Source organism: Adiantum capillus-veneris, chromosome 23 (genome assembly GCF_014529385.1).
Source record: "Adiantum capillus-veneris isolate H3 chromosome 23, ASM1452938v2, whole genome shotgun sequence".
Taxonomy (NCBI): Eukaryota; Viridiplantae; Streptophyta; class Polypodiopsida; order Polypodiales; family Pteridaceae; genus Adiantum; species Adiantum capillus-veneris.
This window is the reverse complement of record NC_140953.1, coordinates 126,737,200-126,757,103: the sequence shown is the minus strand read 5'-3', so window position 1 is coordinate 126,757,103 and position 19,904 is coordinate 126,737,200. Positions and strand designations below refer to the sequence as shown.

Genomic DNA, 19,904 nt, shown 5'->3' with positions numbered 1-19,904 from the left:
TCTATGCTTTCACATTTATAAAGCACAAATTTGGGGTATCCTAGCTAATGTAGGGACAAGAAAGGCTTACAATTCAACAAGCCAAAGGTGCTTACCAAGGCTTCCATTCTAACAAACCAAAGATGTTTGCCGAGGGACATTCACAAAAGAGAATTCCCTTTTGAGCTTACTAAGACGGTCCTCTTGACGCTGTGCCATGCACTGTTTATCATCCTGTGCCAATGCCACTTCATATAAGCAACGTCTTTCTCCATGGTTATCACGAAAGTATACTTGATTATCACAAAATGTTAAATAAATAAAAAAAATATGAGGTCTCAGCCTCATTCGAATGAAGGGCTTAAATTAAATAATTTGGTACATAGGGTTTGGAAGCTTGAAAGTGCGATTGCCTGTTGCAGGGCCAACAATGTCACTCCATTGATCGCCCAGTGCGCACAGTATTTGGTAACCTTGCTTCTCAATTTCAATTCTATTGTTTGACTTGAAAGCTTGTACAGTGGACTCCGAATCACCTGCTGACCTGCAGAGTCCAAAACATGTTTTCTTAGTAGAAAGATCCTAATGCAATGGCCAACCAAAACCGACAAACCAGCAAGGAGATATATTCGAGGGGCGGGGGGGGCAATTACCTCAAAAACAAACCACGCCACCCTTCATACCCCGAATCTAGTAGGTTCTGCACAGTTAATTTCAAGGCACTCTCTGGCCTCTCTGATACAAAAAAGATGCTCCAATTTGCAGCACGGAGTTCACGGTAAAGGTCTAGAACTGGAAGCAATGGTGCTGCTGTATTTGTGTTCACCCTCCTTCCAAAACTCTCATCCAAAATTTCTTTAGATCTGTGGTGAGTCCGAATAAGCAAGACCCTCTCTCTCTCTCTCTCTCTCTCTCTCTCTCTCTCTCTCTCTCTCTCATAACAGGTCTTGAGTTCAACTCTCCTCGTCGGATAGATCTTTAAGGTCTCTTGGGATAGTTTCCTACGACATTAAAATTCTCTTCTCCTCCTCTCTCTCTCTCTCTCTCTCTCTCTCTCTCTCTCTCTCTCTCTCTCTCTCTCTCTCTCTCTCTCTCTCTCTCTCTCTCTCTCTCTCTCTCTCTCTGTGTGTGTGTGTGTGTGTGCGCGTGCGTGCGTGCGTGTGTGTGTGAGTGTGTGTGTGTGTGTGTGTGTGTGTGTGTGTGTGTGTGTGTGTGTGTGTGTGTGTGTGTGTGTGTTGGAGGGGGGAAGGGGGGGGGGGAGGGCGGGGGGCAGTGGGTCAAAGTGCTATCTGTGACCAAGGGGCATCGCTGCACCAGCCCACCTTTGCTCTGCTTCCATCCAAGTCCAGGAAAAGGGTAGGGGTAAAGAGGCTAGAGTGAGGTGAAAAGAACACAACCAGCGAGTCCCAAGAAAAAAATTGCTCTGATACCATTGTAAGCAAAATTAAGACTAAAACTTCTTAATTGAGATTACACTAAGACTGAAGAGACGAGAACACTTGTTGAATGGATTTGATTCATTGAGCTGTATATATAGCCTCCTTAATATAGGAGATACATATCAAGAGGCATGTCTGTTGACAAAGAGACATGTCCTTTGACCAATAGTTGTGACCAGTTGTGCTGTAGAGACATGATCATTTAGTGTAAGGATGCATCCATTCGATAAAGAGGTGTAGCCGTTGGGCGAAGATACGCACCCTATATCACTTGCATAGGACGGGAAGTTAGTTACAGTTGCTCTGGAGTTCACATTGGGTGGACTCTCGCTTGGGCAGTGACACGTGGCAGTGATATGGGCGGTGGTCTCGTAGACACCGTGGCCAGATCACCACCACCATAGTTTGGAGATAGACTTAGCTGTACTGGGATATTTTGCTAGCCATTGGTGGCTCCTTATGATTGTATATATTTATAGCTGGTTCTAGTAGTTAGATATACGACATCACTCTCTATGGTCTAGCGTCTTGAGTTTTGAGTCTTGGGTCTAGCACCGCACATATACACCCTCCCTGCACATTGGAGCCTCGACATCCTCATTGTACCTGTGAGTCCGGGGCTTGGAGCTAAGTGTGCTTCCAGCCAGAGTCTGTATGGTTCTAAGAGTTTGTCGAGTTTCATTGAGTTCTGAGTCTGTAATTGTGCTTTGAGTTGCTGTTTCATTGCTATGTGGTGTTTTACTTTCTGTTGAAGTGAGGTTTCAAGTATATTGCACTAAGGATGATCATGCGGTAGATGCTTGGACTCGACGGTATGGAGAGGCTAATGGGCTGAAATCTGAAAATGCGAAGGGGACTTGGCTCAGATCTGCAAACTCTGTTGTGGATATGGGCCGAAAACTTGAATTGCTAATGCTCATGGATGTTGAAATCTGCGATGGGCTGAATTACTCAAAAAATGCAAGAGCTGAATGCTTGATGGCTGGAATCTCCCAACGGTATGTGATGCAGGTGCGTGGTGAGGCTATGGATGAGGAAAAATGCTGGCTGATATGCTGAAATTGTCTTATGGCTGGAAACGCTAGAGGGTGCTGCTGCCCAGTAGTGCTGGGTACTGCCTTGCCTCAAGTGGAGAGCCCCAGGCTCTCCTTTATATTGCTAGTACGGGGTACTAGCTGGGGGAAAATTGAAGAATCTCTCATTAGGAGAGTATATTCGCTTTGGGGCCTAGGGAAAGCGTGAGAGAAGATTGTGCAAAGGGGGGGAGGTGTAAGGTGCAGCAGAATGAATGTTGTATTTTCTCAAGATTAGTGATTTATATTTGCTCAAGGTTCCTTTTAGTTCTTAGGGAAGGAGAGAGCCTTCCATCTTTATGGAGAGTGCTATGATCACGAACAAAGTGAGTGGATATTGTGCGTGCAAGTGGATGAGACTGAGAGAAGGAGAGAGAAGAGATAAGACACCCGACAGTTTGTAAAACCCTCCTCCGAAGGGCCCACTCTCGTCGGCGAGAGTGGTCTACTTTTGATTGCACAAAGTGGTACAATGCGTATGCAATGGACTGATGCAACTTGGACTATGCCGATGACGACGACGGTGATGATGACGATGACTTAGGGCTGAAATCTGTGGTCTTCTATCTGCTGAATTTCGGGGTTGTCTTCGTGGCTGGAAAAGGACTGTTTTACTGCTGTCTTTATGGCTGAAAATGACAGGTTCGTCGAGGTTCCTATGAAGATGAAAAACGCTGAAGTCTGGTACTTTCTGGCTGCGTTTTTGGGTCACTATCGCAGGCTGAAAACGCTGGAATTTGCAGGTTTTACAATGCTGAAAATGGCAGTAGTTCCCATGCTGAAAAACGCTGAAAAGACAGGCTTTTGCTAGCGTTAGTAAATCCCTGCATTGGCTGAAGTTTGCTGAGTCCAAAAACGCTAAATGGGCTGAAGTGTCTGAGTCCAAAAACGCTATTGGCTGAAGTGGCTGTAGGGGGGAAAAACGCCAGCATAGAGGCTTGATGGCGATGCTTTGCTGTGGGAGAAAACGCCAAGGGAGGGAGTGGATGGCGATGCTAAATGCTGAGGATGGCTCACCAAGGGGATGACTTGGGGAGGTCTTGTTGAGAGAGGGAGGGAACACCTGCTGTTTGGGGAAGCCTGTTGTGCTCTTTGCTCATCTGCCCAATTGTGCTAACTTGGGCTTGCTTATATATTAACTTGCCCAGTTTGCCCTATTGAGTACCCAACAAAAGTCACTTAATAAATAAGTGAAAAATGTTAAAAATAAGAAAAAATAGGATAAAGTCACTTGAAAAATCCCCAAACTGACTCTGATGGAATCTGAAGGGAATACTGAGGATCATGTTGTGTGCAACCAGAGGATATGCATCTATGCTAAGTGACTGGGCATGCACGGTCTACGAATAGACTCACAAAAGTGCCAGATCACAGCTAATCTAAACTGATTGGATTGAATGAACCCTGCTGTGGTGTAGCTTGTCCACGGACACATAGGGTTGGGATGTGTCACGTGACAGGAGGGGGGCAAGGTTGCGCAAACAGGAGGTGGAAGAGGGGGGGCAGAGGCGTGGTGGAGGAGGGGAGGGTGGTGTAGAAGTCCCAGAGGCGGAGTAAGGGAAGCCAAAAATTCTTTTTTTTTTGAAAGTATAAAGTGTCTGCCTCTCAACAGATGAGCGTGATTGCGCTTGTGGCCTACACCAGCTAAATTTGGATGGATCTCTGTTGCACGCGAGTTCGATCCTGGTCGCCTGTTTAGCTGATAGGCAAGGAGCGCTATAGATTGGAGACGAGGCTGAGGAGGGATCTGAGAAGATTCCTACTAATATAAATTGAAGGGAGCTAGAAGGGTGGGTCGAGCAGTGCACGTGCCAGATTTGCCTCCACGACTTCATTAATTAATGTCATTTATTACTAAGTTTGTAACTTACTGATAAGAGGTGCTTCAGATGCAGATAACCTATTTAGGCCAGATACTATACTAGAGTATGGGAACACTCCCAAGTGCCTACACCTAGCAGATACTTGTGGTGCTTAGATAGGCCAAATACTATACTAGAGTATGGGAACAATCCCCAGTGCCCACACCTAGCAGCAATTAGAGTATGCAACTACTTCAAAGTGCCTAGACATGCCTGTACCGCGTACAGGATCACAAAGGTGCCTGAACACTTCCTAGGTTGTCCTAAACCCTAGATGTAGGAGTTAGCTTGTCCACATGCGAAAATTCCGGAGGGTCCTTTCGAGGGACAATCAATTTTCTCATTCCAAATCGGAGCTCTTGATTGCCTGGGTCGTTGGCTTCCCAGAAGCATCTCATCCAATAAGGAGTCTCATTCCAGATCGGAACTCTTGATATCCTCAGTTGTTGACCTCCCAAAAGTATCTCATCCAACTCATTCCAGATCGAAACTCTTGATATTCTCGGTCAGTGACTTCCCAGAAGTATCTCATCTAATAAGGAATATTCAATGGTTGGCACATCACAATGCAACACAAGTGCTTACATATGCATGTTACAAGCCATAGAAACATAAAGTCGCCGATGAGCCCCCCCCCCCCCCCCCCCCCCCCCCCCCCCCCCCCGCAAATAACCATCCAAGTCCAGGCCATGAGCTATTCAACGACTCCCTCATCACTCCTCCCGCAAATAACCTAAGAAGGTCCAGGCCATGAGATGTATAGGCCTTTCACAACCAAACGCCCCCCAAACCGCAGCCTGCGTCGTTTGAAGGTGTTGAGAATAACCACTGCTCAGACTTCTTAATACTCCCCCCGTAAATAACCATCCAGGTCCGGGCCATGAGTAAAAAAACATCACTTTTCAAACATTCAATACTCCCCCCGCAAATAACCACAAGGGTCCATGCCATGAGTAAAAACAACACTTTTCAAACATTCAATGCTCCCCCCGCAAATAACCACAAGGGTCCGGGCCATGAGTAAAAACAACACTTTTCAAACAATCAATACTCCCCTGCAATTAACCACAAGGGTCCGGGCCATGAGTATGAGCAAGTATTTTCAAACATCATTTCTCACTACTCCACCCGGGAGTAAATCACCAACAATTGAAACCGGTATTCGAACCAGAGTCAAACAATTCAAATCTACACCAAGACCGGTTTAAATCATACCATATACTTCAAACAAATTCCAAACAGGATCACCAAACAAGTTCTCAAATAGAACTCAAACTTAAGAAGTAATCTCGACATCAATCGAGCTCGAAAAGACGACTAGCTTTTCATCTTGAAACCTACACCAAAGTTAGGGTTAGATTTCTTCCATAAGGTTGCAGCAGACTGCACCATGGTCCATAAGCTCTTCGACGGACAGTGTTCCTATAGCGGTGATGGTAGTCTCAAGATCTAGCAATTACATTGGACCTCCAACGTTATCAGCTCAAGAATAGACACCAGAATTTCCATGTGGTAAGCCTTTTAGGATACCCCACTCTGCCAGAAGTTGCAATCCAAAGGAAGATGTCTGAAGGCGTATAACTTTGGGCAAAAATTTTCTTGAAAGCTTGCCAAGTCCTTGGAGTGTGCGCCTTGGTAGCTATAGACATCAACCACTGCATGGCACTGGCTCTGAGAAAAACTGCAGCTTGGAAAAAAAAGTTTTGATCCTTCTCTACAAGTGATCTTTATGGCTTATGCCCTATAAAACATAAGCAATGAAGACGGGAGCGCGCCCGATGCGCAATGAAGTAAGGGTGGCACTGGCTAATAAGTCCGAGGTCGGGACACGAAGATTCTCTAATAAAACAATTCCTTGTGAAATCTGGAAGCGCCATTTTGCTCTATCTACTCTTTGGTAGGACTGGTATGCTTTCAAAAAAGCACACGTCTGAAGCTTTGATACCACTGTCACGAGAGGGGGACCAAACAGACTGAACAACTTTAAGCACTTCAAATAACAATTGAACTGAAAGAGATGCATGACAAGAGACGGGGAGTAGCAGAGTTCCATCCCAAGAGAGCACTGGCTCTAAACCTTGGCGCCCCCTTTCAGTATTTCTTTATATTACTTGAACTCTGTACAACGCCGGTACTCCATCCTCTGCACCTCACGCGGAGCATGCCAGACTCGCAGGGTTGTTCTCGTCCGTCGGACGGAACGTTCCGTCCGGTCACGTCCATTCTCGTCCCGTCCGGTCATGGCGTACGTTCCGTCCGGTTCCTTTTTAGTCCGTTTGACCGGTTTTAAAACCGTTGACTGCGCATTTCTTTGGGAGGATTTTACGTTACTTTTTGGCATAGGATCCCTTCTAGGATCCCCCCCTTGAAACCGGCCTGTTCAATCCAAAAAGGGCGGTAGACTTTACTTCAAACCTTGATTTAGCTTTCACCCATTATTAGTCGTCTATTTTACCTGTACTTTCAAGACACAACAAAGGGGAGAGGGATACAGGCTGCTAGATTGCACCTGTATGAGTAGACGGACACCAGATTGGCCCCTAACTTAGGCGCCCCTTTCGGTATTTCTTTATTGTTCAAAAGAGGGAATAAACGCTGTGGTTCCCTACAAGCTGCCCCGCACAAACTCGGCTGAATTTCCACTATTCCAGCCCGATTTCGGCAGCATAACTATACTAGAACCCTTCACGGTCAGTATTCCCACGCATTGACTGACTTTCCCGACGCATACGGCCACTTTGCAAAACCTGGCGAGAATCTGCAGCACGCTGAATTCTCTGTTTTCAGCCCTGAAAATGCGCCAGATCACCTGTACAACAGTCCCCTTGCGTCCCCGAACCTCCCCTTGCGTCCCCGAACCTCCTGGGGGTATTAGGGTCCGTTTAGGGCCAAAACCCTAAACCTGCAAAAATACACAGCAGGCTGTAATTCACTGTTTCGGGCTCCGTTTCGCGTGCCGGTCGCATCCGTAGCAAGTCCTCGAGCTCCCGCACCTGTAGGGCTACTTGCCCTTTGAATCGGACGAGATTTCTGGCGTGAAACCTCTCCGGATTCACCTGTACCTGCGGGGGATTAGCCGCTAGCTAATCCAGTACCTGTGCAAAAGGCTCTTGCCTCGACAATCGCGCATGAACCCACACAACTGTACATTGGTCAAATGAAGAGCCCACTAGAGGGGCATAACATACTGCCATAGGGGAGAGAGAGGGCAGTGCGTAGCGTGCAGGGCATCACTCCTGGCACCGCACTGTGCATAAGAGGGAAAGCAAGCACTCCATAGCTCTTAACCTGTGACAAAAGCTGCAAATGAGCCTCTCCCAGCTTAAAATTCAGCGCCAACTCTCTCTTGCATTAGAAACTGCACCAGAATGTGCCACTTGGCACATTTATAAGCATTTTCCCGTTTCGGGGTTGCCGTCTAAAAATATCCCAACCAGTTGCCCAGTTGACTTCACGGCAGAGTAAGAAAATGTTCCCTTTGTCATTCCGGAGGTAATGACGTCAACACATTTTCAGGTCCCAAAATAGCAGTTCCCTAAATTTTAGGAGATGCTGCCATTGTATCTTTCTAGGTCATCCGACCCTCTTTGTACACTGTGGCCACATCCAGAACTGAAATGTAGCCTCTGTAGCAAAGGATTCCACTTTGGCTAGTCAATGACCCCACTTGGCTAACCATAGTCATTGTCCAACCTTAGTGCTCTCTTGCCCTCAGGTCTGGACTCCCTCTAGACAGTTTCACACTAGCTATGCAATGCAGGGCAGTTAGATTTCCCGAGGGGTGTTTCCAAAAAGTGAAAGTAAATAGATAATAAGAAAGAAATCAACAAAAAGGATAGATAGTAGTCACACGCTGGTGACACCCCCCCCCCCCCCACACCTCCCACATGCCTTGAGCCTCCTCTCTCTCTCTCCCTCTCACATTGCTTTGGATTCCATTAGGCTCCTCTCTCTCCCTCTCCCTCTCTATCGTTGCTTCGGTCCTTCACCTTGGATTCCATTAGGGCCTAGGCTCCTCTCTCTCTCTCTCTCTCTCTCTCTCTCTCTCTCTCTCTCTCTCTCTCTCTCTCTCTCTCTCTCTCTCTCTCTCTCTCTCTCTTATCTAACTCTCTCTCTTGTGTTCAAGGGCAAGTGTCTACACTCTAAATCTATATAAGGAAGCCCTCTTTCTCTTCTTCTCCATTATGTTCCAACTCAAGGCTCAAGTTCATGAGTCATTCTCAAGCTCTCTCATGAGTCATGAGAGATTGCAATTTGCTAAGCCTCTCAAGCTCTCCGTTCCTCCCTCATAGCTCTCAAGCTCTCCATTCCTCCATGAAGCTTTCCTCTTGAGTCTTCCTCTCTCACACCTCCTCTCTCCATTATCAAAAAATCTCAAGCTCTACATTGCGTAAACCTCTCAACTTTCAAGCTCTAAATCTCTCAACTTTCAAGTGTTCTGTCATGCCTCCCCCTCTCATGAAGCTTTTGAAAAGCATTGCCGTTCCTATGAGAGAGTGAGGGACAAACGAAACGTTTGTAGGTGGACATGCAAGTACTGTCCCAAGATCATGACCTCCTCCTCCACTCGACTCATCATCCACTTGACGAAGATGGGAGGTGGAAGCCGGTCCATGTCCCAATATACCCGACGACATTTTGGAAGAGTGCAAGAAGAAGTATCTCCCTTTGAAAACGCGCAAGGTGGGGATGAAGAGAGCCCAAGAGGAGATAGTGGCGCCCGACATTGATGTTACCGACTCGGAGGAGGATACAACTACAAGCGGCCCTTCTCCCTCTACCTCCATTGCAAGCGGTGACGCGACGGCAAGCTCAATGGCTACCAATAAGAAGAAGGCATCGGCAAGTGCTAGTGGCCGTCCTCCAAAGCAAGCAAGGCAAGCCTCTCTCTCGCAATCGGTGGGTTTGAGCTCCGGTCCATTGTCTTTCCTCAAAGAGAGACAAAGGCTTGTGGACATTGAGATTGCACGCACCATCATTGAGTGTAATCTTGCTTTCAACATCCTTCAACTAGAGCGGTGGAAGAGGATGGTGAAAGCTATTGCGGCCGTCGGTCCATGTGAGGGGTGGACAAGTCCATCCTATGCGGACATGCGCACCAAGCAGCTCAACGAAGAGCGGACAAGAATCGACAAATCCCTTGAGCCCGTGCGAACATGATGGGCAAAATATGGGTGCTCCATTCTCTCCGATGGGTGGAGTGATCGTAAGAAGAGGGGCATCATTAACATACTCGTGTCATGCCCTCTTGGCACCTACTTGAGAGCGGTTGATGCGGGAGCAAGAGGCAAGAAGGTCACGGGAAAATTCATCTACAAGCACATCAAGGCGGCAATAGAAGAGGTGAGAGTTTAAGTTGTCCCCTCTTCTTGTGCAATGTGTAGTATGTACTTACTACTTTTTGCCCTCTTGATAAGTGTTGTAAACTTTTCTCTCTTTAATGTAGGTCGGGCCCAAAAATGTGGTGCAAGTGATCACCGATGTCACGTGACACATCCCAACCCTATGTGTCCGTGGACAAGCTACACCACAGCAGGGTTCAGTCAGTTCAGTCAAGTCTAGATTAGCAGTGATCTAGCACTTTTGTGAGTCTTCGTAGACCGTGCATGCCCAGTCACTTAGCATAGATGCATATCCTCCGGTTGCACACAGCATGATCATCGAATTCCCATCAGAATCCATTAGCATCAGTTAGGGGAATTTTCCAGTGTATTTAGCCTATTTTCCTATTTTTGGTTATTTTCACTTATTATTTTTAAGTGACTTTCCAACAAAAGTAGGTAGGGCAATTTTGCTAAGTTAATAGATAAGCAAACCCAAGTTAGCACTTTCTGGCAGAAGAGGCAACAGGAGCTTCCCGCTCAACAGGCAATTTCTCAGCAGTACCCCCCCTCAGCATAAGACCATCGCCATCCTCTCCCATCCCTTGGCGTTTTCCCCTACAGAAAGCCATCGCCCACAAACTCCATGTCCTCGCGTTTTTGTCCCCCACAGGCAGCCCCTATCATCTCTGTTTTGAGATCGTTAGCAATCAGCCATCTCAGCGTTTTCTCAGCGTTTTTCAGCATTGAGGAAGCTGCAGATACCAGCGTTTTTCAGCAGGTTCAAACAACCTAAAAACGCAGCCAACAGGTACATCAGCTCAGCGTTTTTTTATCTCAGCAGGAACCCCGTCATATCCACTAATTTCAGCCCTTAAGGACAGCCATAAACAGTCATTTTCAGCCCTAGAATCAACCACGAAAATCGGCAGTTAGAAGACAACAGATTTCAGCCACCAAGTCGTCGTCGTCGTCACTATCATCGTCATCGGCATAGTCCCATTGCATCAGTCCATTGCATTCGCATTGTACACCTTTGTGCAATCAAAGTAGACCACTCTCGCCGACGAGAGTGGGGCCTTCGGAGGAGGGTTTTACAAACTCTCGGGTGTCGTATCTCTTCTCTCTCCTTCTCTCAGTCTCATTCACTTGCACGCACAATATCCACTCACTTTGTTCGTGATCATAGCACTCTCCATAAGACGGAAAGCTCTCTCTTTATCTAAGAACTAAAAGGAACCTAGAGCAATAAAGATCACTAATCTTGAGAAAATACAACATTCATTCCGCTGCACCTTACATTGGTATCAGAGCTTTGGAACTGTTTTGCATTACTCAAGGAAAGAACCACAAGAATTTTTTTGCTTGTTGCGATCGCACGAACCCAAGTTTACTTGGGCGTGGCGATTCCTAATCGTGTTTTGTTGAAGAGTGACAGGAATCCTAAGAAAGAAGGGCTTGTCCAGCCTCCCCTTGTGTCTCTTTTCACTCATTGAGAGCGGACCGTGCACTTAGCAGCCGGCCAATCGACGTGAGGTGGGAAAAAGCAACCTTGGTGTGAGCGCAAGGCCACCAAGGGGTGCGCCCGCAGAAAAGGATAGAACTCGGGTGAAGAGAAGATCCTTCTCCAACGCGATTTGCAAGCGAAAGAAAACCTCAAGACCCTCAAGAACTCAAGACCCTCAAGAACCTCAAGAACCCAAGATTCTCACGAATCAAGGACCTCAAGAACCTCAAGACCCTCAAGACCCAAGTTCCTCGCGAGCTTAAGAACCCAAGATCATAGTGCATGGTCGTCACCCGAAGCGGAATGGATACTTCGCATACAGGTGATGAGCATGAGAGAGGCGACGAAGACTCCTCCCCACCTGGAGATGATTTCTTCAACCCTCCCCCTTCGCCATCTACGCCACCAAGTCCACCAAACCCTATGGAGGAAATGGTCAAGCGGATGATGGCCATGATGGATAGACAAGAAGCAAGTCGCCTTGCTCAGCACCGTGAGCGCCTTGCTCAGGAACGTGAGCGCCTTGCTCATGAACGTGAGCCCGATGAAAGAAACTCAAAACTTGTGGCACAACAATGCTCTCGAACGCAAGCGCGATGAACGAAATGAACGTAAAGCATAAAGGGACGCCGAGCGAGAAGCTCAAAGGGAGATTCGCAATCAAAAATTTACTTCCCACATGCTAGCCTCGAAGACCGAACCACCCAAAGATCGTGGGAGTTCATCAAGTGGCATAAGCCACGATGCGGATTCCAACCATCCAGTCACAAAAAAGTTGACTTTCAATAAGTATGACGGTAAGATGGATGCTACAGTTATTCATTCTTGGTTGCATCAATTTAATTTTAATTTGCGACAACTAAGAAGACAAGAAATAGCAAAGTTTTGACGACAGCTATGTACCTTGCCAATGATGCCATCAATTGGTACCACGCATGGCAAGAGGCACAGCTAGCCGCGGACCTAGAGGCGGCCGACGATTTCACGCCCCTCTCTTTTAGTTCGGCTGATTTCCAAGACAAGCTCAAGACGCGGTTTATGCCACCTCAGTACCTCGCACGATTGAAGGACGATTGGCGCGCTCTCAAGCAAAATGGTATGCCGGTTATGTCTTTCTCTAATCGTGTTTTGCAGCTAGGTACCCAACTACGCATGTCGGATGATGAGCGCAAAGAGGCTTTTCTCTTTGGATTGGACGAGTATATCAAGTACGATGTCGAGGTACTCGATCCAATCGATCTCAACAAGGCGGTAGCGATTGCTCTCGCACAGGAGATGAAGCACAACAAGGAAAAGCCTAAGGAGAACAAGACTTCCACAAATACCTCGCAGACTTTTCAGAACCCTCAGAACGGTAAGAACGGTAAGAATGGTAAGAATGATAACTCTTCTAACCAATCTTCCAACAGTCTCTCATCAAAGAATTCTTCCAATGAATCTAAGGGTAAGGCTAACACAATTGCTAAACCTAAGCTTACTCTAGATGAAAAGGTAGCACAAGGAATTGTAGGAGGATACATCACGTCGGAAGAACAAAGCACTTATTCTAAGGAAGGTCGTTGTTTTCATTGTCACATTAAGGGTCACATAAAACGAACATGTCCTAAGCTTGAATCGAATGAATCTATAGAACCCACAGCACCCACTACATCTGTCAATGCAATGAATGATAACACGGGTGTGCCCAAAGTTTCTCAGGACCCTCCCATTGATGATTCTCTCATTAAATGTTATGGTCGTACGTCGGGGCACCGTTTTGTCATATTGTTTGACCTAGGTAGTATGCATGATGTGATCAGTTCCTCCCTTGTTGAGAGAGCCCGCCTCGAAGTTAGTCCGAGATCTCCTATCGAGGTCTCTGGCTTTCATCCCGGTATGGACGCTCTCATCACGGAGAAGTGCCTTGATGTGTTGTTTGCAATTCAACAGACTGCCTTCACTAGAAGATTTGTTGTTTCTCCTCTCTCAGTATGTGATATGATTTTAGGCATGAAATGGTTTCGTGAACTAAACCCTCTCGTTGATTGGGAGGCTAACACTTTAACTCTCAATGCCAAAAGTGATTCTCCTACTGTCTTTCATGGAGTGGACATTGTTCATTCTCCATCTCTCATTGCTAATATGTAGGACAAGATTGGAAGGATTCAGGAGGAGGAGACTCTCTCAGTCTCTTTGTCTCCACACCATGACACACAGAATTTGCATGATTATGAGAAGCATGATGAATTGAAGGATAATGATTTGCATGATGATTTGGATGACAATGACAAGCATGATGATTTGCATGATCAAGATGTGATTTCTCACAAGTATGATGATTTGCATGTTGAAGATGTGATTGTTCACAAGCATGATGAGTTAGTGGATGCTTTTCCTAGCGAACCTAACCTCGTTGTAGATTCGATCAATCACCAAGAATCGATCTTGGCTTTCGAGTCGAGGTCCACAGATCCCCCACAAGAAGATTCGATAGATCCCCAAGAAGCGATCTTCGCTCTCGAGCCTTGGTCCAAAGAACCCTCACAGGAAGTATTATGTGTTCGCATGATTGATACGCACGCATTGTTCGAGTGTTTCATTCGTGAAGGTTTCCTGTATTTTAGTCAACATCGTTATGTGATCCCTTTTCCTAGGCATGACATATTGTATGTTGAGCACGTTTCTCTCATGGATGAGCTCGAATGTATGCGGATTGTGCATGAAAAGCTGAAAAGTTTGTATGTCAAGAAGGCACATTCCATGTCTCTTCCTTGGCATGACACTGTTGTTGACAGAGCACATGATAGTATGAGCACCAAGCATGGGCATTTCCTTTGTGATTTGTCAAAGTTGATTGATTTTGATCAAACAAAAAAGATTCGACCTCATTGTTTGCATGTGTTTGATGAACGGGTTGTCACTCCATCTAATTGTTCATCTACATTGCATGCACAGTCTTTAGCAAAGACAATATTTTTTTCCTTCACTTTACATGGAATAGGTATGTTCATGGTTTTGTGTTGGAAGTGGTTTCATGAATTTTCAGCCATGGAGATTCTTGAAGACGAAAGAAGCAGGTCTCTAGACGAAGTTGAAGCATCAAAGGAGCCACAAAAGACTTTGTGTCGCTTTCGGCGCGGCCCAAAGAAGCATGCGTTGCAGACCTTTATGAAGTTCAAGTACCGCACGACCCACACATCAGAGTGGGCCGACGAAGAGTCCCTTCCACGATTCCGGATGCTGTTGGCGATCTCCCTCGACGCCATACAGTTCGGTACCACTACCTCACTTTGAAAAGGAGGGGATGTCACGTGACACATCCCAGCCCTATGTGTCCGTGGACAAGCTACACCACAACAGGGTTCAGTCAGTTCAGTCAAGTCTAGATTAACAGTGATCTGGCACTTTCGTGAGTCTATTCGTAGACCGTGCATGCCCAGTCACTTAGCATAGATGCATATCCTTCGGTTGCACATAGCATGATCATCAGTATTCCCTTCAGAATCCATCAGATTCAGTTAGGGGAATTTTCCAATGCATTTAGCCTATTTTCCTTTTTTTGGTTATTTTCACTTATTATTTTTAAGTGACTTTCCAACAAAAGTAGGTAGGGCAATTTTGCTAAGTTAATAGATAAGCAAACCCAAGTTAGCACTTTCTGGCAGAAGAGGCAGCAGGAGCTTCCCGCTCAACAGGAAATTTCTTAGCAGTACCCCCCCTCAGCATTAGACCATCGCCATCCTCTCCCATCCCTTGGCGTTTTCCCCTACAGAAAGCCATCGCCCACAAACTCCATGTCCTGGCGTTTTTGTCCCCCACAGGCAGCCCCTATTATCTGCGTTTTGAGATCGTTAGCAATCAGCCATCTCAGCGTTTTCTCAGCGTTTTTCAGGATTGAGGAAGCTGCAGATACCAGCGTTTTTCAGCAGGTTCAAACAACCTAAAAACGCAGCCAACAGGTACATCAGTTCAGCGTTTTTTGACCTCAGAAGGAACCCCGTCAGACCCACTAATTTCAGCCCTTAAGGACAGCCATAAACAGTCATTTTCAGCCCTAGAATCAACCACGAAAATCAGCAGTTAGAAGACAACAGATTTCAGCCACCAAGTCGTCGTCGTCATCGGCATAGTCCCATTGCATCAGTCCATTGCATTCGCATTGTACACCTTTGTGCAATCAAAGTAGACCACTCTCGCCGACGAGAGTGGGGCCTTCGGAGGAGGGTTTTACAAACTCTCGGGTGTCGTATCTCTTCTCTCTCCTTCTCTCAGTCTCATTCACTTGCACGCACAATATCCACTCACTTTGTTCATGATCATAGCACTCTCCATAAGACGGAAAGCTCTCTCTTTCTCTAAGAACTAAAAGGAACCTTGAGCAATAAAGATCACTAATCTTGAGAAAATACAACATTCACTCCGCTGCACCTTACAACCGATAATGCATCCAATTGCACTAGCATGAGCCGACTACTTGAGGCCGAATACAAGAACATTGTATGGACCCCTTGTGCCTCCCATTGCCTTGATCTTCTCATGGAAGACATAGGAGAACTAGAATGGGTGAAGGCCATTCTCACCCAAGCCCTCACTATCGTCAACTTCATCAATGCTAAGGTGAGAGTACTTGCAATTTTTCGCACGTACTCCGACAAGGAGTTGAAGACACCCTCGGCAACACGATTTGCCTCTATGTGGCTTCTTCTTGAGCGCCTCTACGATGTCCAAAACAAAGTGCAAAAAACCATGGTGTCCGATGAGTTCAAGCAATGGTGTGAAGGAGAGTACTCGGCAACCTCACAAGAGGCAAAGGCCATCCAACGGCTTTCCCTCAAAGAAGAATTTTGGGAAGAGGTGAAGGGTCTTGTGGTAGCCATCTTGCCCATCTACAGAGTGCTCCGAATGACCGACATGGAGGGATCTACCATAGGCCTTCACCACTTCATGGATGAGGCATACAAGGAAATAAAGGCATCAACCATTCTTAATAGTCCACCTGATGGGACACGGTATCTCCTTTGCTCTCCATTCTCAAGTCGACAATATGTTTTTTGCTAATTTGCACTATGCCTCACCTCTCTCTCTCTCTCTCTCTCTCTCTCTCTCTCTCTCTCTCTCTCTCTGTAGTGATGTCTTTGAAGATTCCCCCAAGAAAGATGATATCCTCTTTCTTTTCCAAAAGAGATGGGATTTTATGAAGAGGCCCATTCACCACTTTGCGGCTCTCTTGCATCCGGCCTACAAGAAGTCGGATCTTTTCACAAACCAAATGCTACAAGAAGAGAGCCGCAACTTCCTTCCCAAGGCCCTCTCGGAAGATCATCATGACGCATTCCTTCAAGAGCTAATCAACTATGGAGACCAAAGAGGCACGGCTTTAACTTCCACCATATTTTGGAAGAGGGAGTCCTTGGTGAAGCCTCTTTTTTGGTGGGAGAGCTTCGCGTACCAATTACCTCACCTTCAAAGAGTTGCATTAAGGATTCTTGGACAAGTAAACCCTCTTAAGCCTCGGGCCTTGGCGCTCTCTCTCTCTCTCTCTCTCTCTCTCTCTCTCTCTCTCTCTCTCTCTCATGAATTATATTACATACTCACTATCTTTTGAATATAATATAGGATTGCTTATCCGGTGCATGCGAGCGAATTTGGTCCGCATACTCGCTTATCCACACCAAAATTCACAACAAACTGTCAACAAAGCAATTGGAGCGGCTCATCTATTGTCGCTCCAATCTCCGAATGTTGCGCTCCATGCAAGAGATGCCTATGGCTAGACAAGTAAACCCTCTTTCTACACACTTGCTTCTTGACTCATATGGGCTATGGCTTTGCATTCCAATTCACATGTGCTAACTTTATCTTGAGTCTTGACTCTTTTGAACTTTTGTATAACTTGTCAAATAGGTCAATGTTGATGATTGCAACCTCTCAATGGATACTATCAAAAGTGTCAACAAAGAGCGTGATATGACATAGGAGCAAATTTCCGCGAGCTCTACTTGGAGCTAGAGGAGATTGACCGACGGGTTTCTCGCACAGGATCACGCAAGAGGGTCATTGTGCGTGGAGTCTCTTCGGCTACAAGAGGTAGAGGTGCAAGAGCTTCCCATGCTCGTGGCCGTGGGCGTGAGATGGAGGCTACTACTCCTACAACCTATGTGCGGCAAGGCTTGGGAAGCGGCTCCATTGCGACGGCCTCTGTTTTAGAGGATGTGCCTATTCGTAGATCCAACACTATGGACCCTAGAGAGCCGGAGTATGACGAGGAGGGAAATCTCCTTAGTGAGGGAGATTATGACACACCACAATCCGATTCATGTGAGGATGAAGATGACATCGATGAGCATAGCTCACAAGAGGAAGATGATGATGATGATGAGAGCGGAGGAAGCTCTTAGACTTAGTGTCTCTCATATCTTTTTTGTCCCTACTTCCACTTTTTGCACGATTGAGGCTTAAAAGGCCTACTTTTTTGTATCATCTCGATTATCAAATCTCAACTTAGCTTTTTGATTTATGACATATGTAATGCGAATCGCAGTTCATGCCCATTGTGTCTCATTGTCTTGATTCTCAACTCTTGAGTGTCGGCACTTGGCACTTGCAAGTTGCATTCTTGTCCAATGTGATAATCAATTGTCTATTTGTCCTAAGTGTAAAATCTAGGGTTAAGAATTGCGTGTTTTTATTTTTGAACGTACATAACCATGTCGTACGACATAAAATTTTCCAGTTCGATGAGTACCGTACGTCTTCGTACGTGGACAAAACGTACGTGATCGTACGAGACCACCCTGTGCCAGAGAATGAGCCCTTGGCTCATATTTAAAGGCCCTTGTACATGAAAAGCTTTCAAACTCAAAAGCATCCAAGGTAGTTAGGTACGTAGTGTTCAGTACAAATTCGGTACGTAAGGTACATAGTACAAAATGGATTGAGTTTTTAGGTACGTAAAAATTCGTCCTTTTTTCCACAAAGCCTAAAACTGAGAGTACTTCATACATTTACTTAATGTATTCATCAAGACTTTAAATAAAGACTAGCAAATCAACAGTACACCATTACAAATGCCAAAAATGGAGTCCACGACTCTAACTGAACAATGAAAAGGCAAAAATGAGATTAGCTAACCATTGACCAATGTCTACAAACAAATAGTATCAGATGTCTACTATCATGGTCACATAAAACTAAGAGCATCAAAATAAATACATAATGAATCATGAAAATGATAAATCCAAGAGTGAAGTCTGGAATCCCGACTAATAACTAGTAAGCACTAAAAACCGCACACTCAGCTGAAACAAGGCTGAAATAGGACTGAAATCGGCTGAAATAGGATTAAGGAGACCCCAAAAAACAAAAAACAAAAAAACACATGTACGGAACCTATCCGTACGTACTAAACCGTACGGTACGGATGTACGGTACGGATAGAATCCGTACCTACGTACGGATGCAACCTTGAAAGCATCTGGCACCAAAAGCACTAGCCCCAAAAAAGCTGCCAGCGCGTTTTGCGAAAATCCGTATAGCTTGTCAACGCAAAATCCGAGACTGTCCGTACAGTCTGCCACATCATCATGTTAGCGCGAATTCGAGAATCGGTACTGCTACCACGTCATCACAGCCAATGCGAATTGGGAAATCTATTTGTACGACTGCCACGTCATCAACTCGCCACGCAAGACTTTTAGTGTGTATGTGTGCGGTCCTTCTTTATTGTAATTCCTTTAGGTCCCCTGGGCCCCATCGAGCCGGGTCCCATAAGTTGGTGGGAACTCTTCTCTAAAAAAAGGCCACTCGGCCAATCTTTGCAGGTTGGTGAAAATTCTTCTGCTGCTTCTAGGGGTTAGGCTTCTCGGTCGGGATCTGCAAGAGCTAGCCTCATCCACACTTTCATTAGAAGTTGTAACATGTGCTTTTAGCTTTTGCGATTTGCAAGCGCGCACTTGTTGACGACCGCTAGCGCTGCTAGAAAGATTCCCTTGTATGATCGTGTCTTGGTGTCTGCACACACTGTCACTGCCACTATATACTTGTGTACGCAAATTCTCTTCCTCACAGTGCATACATAGGCTCAAAATAGTCAAATAGCCTCAAAATTTGCATACATCTAAATTCCCAGTTCGCATACACCAACTTTTGCATTTCATGATGCAATCTGTACACAAAAGTATCTGCGACACCTGTCCTGTCTTGAAGATTACCACTATCTGCTGATGTTTTTTTGTTTGTGTGATATCTACTGCTGATTTTTTGAGCATGCACAGAGGATTGAACACTAATGGCAGGGCGATGAAGATACAACACACTAGGAGGTATGGATATGGCGACAATTCCTTCCAACGGTTGAAAGTGGGTAGGGACAAGTGAGTGTACGTGTAGGGCGAGGGATGAGAGAGGGGTGGGTAGGGGCAAGCAGGTAGGTAAGTAGGGGACGAGCAAATGGATAGGGACGAAGGGGTAGGTGGGTAGAGGGCAAGTAGGTGGGTAGGGGGCAAGCACGTGGGTAGGGTGTCACAAAGTGATGATGTGGCATGACCAATTGGCAGAGAAATGGCCAAGTGGACAAGAGAAACTGAACGGACTTCCTTGAACTTATGAAGCACCAGCCGTGGGGCCGAACCCTAAAAGACAGAAGCTTGAACCCGGAAAGGGATTTCCGTAAAATGCGTTGACATGCTGACGTGGCAGATGGTACTGATGTTGACATAGCAAGGCCCAGGGTGGTCTCGTACGGT

The 19,904-nt window shown here is 46.0% G+C and overlaps 2 protein-coding genes across 5 annotated transcripts in view; one reads left to right on the top strand and one right to left on the bottom strand.

Moving 5' to 3' along the window:
* Positions 1-256: 256 nt before the first annotated feature.
* LOC147428512 (acid phosphatase 1-like) overlaps positions 257-19,904 on the bottom strand; it is a 52,960-nt gene continuing 33,312 nt past the window's right edge. For all 4 annotated transcript variants that reach the window (XM_086497619.1, XM_086497617.1, XM_086497620.1 and 1 more), the window contains exons 4-5: positions 633-842; positions 257-523 (exon numbers count right to left, since the gene is read on the bottom strand). In XM_086497619.1, coding sequence (XP_086353745.1) covers positions 346-523; positions 633-842 — 388 coding nt within the window. In that variant the 3' untranslated portion in view covers positions 257-345. The remainder of the gene's footprint in view (positions 524-632; positions 843-19,904) is intronic.
* Positions 11,638-16,802, top strand: LOC147428513 (uncharacterized). Its single transcript, XM_086497765.1, has 2 exons — positions 11,638-11,716; positions 15,563-16,802. The coding sequence occupies exons 1-2, from the start codon at positions 11,638-11,640 to the stop codon at positions 16,216-16,218; spliced, it is 735 nt and encodes a 244-aa protein (XP_086353891.1). The 3' UTR covers positions 16,219-16,802.

Coding starts and splice junctions, on each gene's coding strand:
- LOC147428513 (XM_086497765.1), top strand. CDS start 11,638: ATGGATAGACAAGAAGCAAGTCGCCTTGCTCAGCACCGTGAGCGCCTT. Junction 11,717..15,562: donor TGAGCGCCTTGCTCATGAAC/GTGAGCCCGATG, acceptor ACTAATCTTGAG/AAAATACAACATTCACTCCG.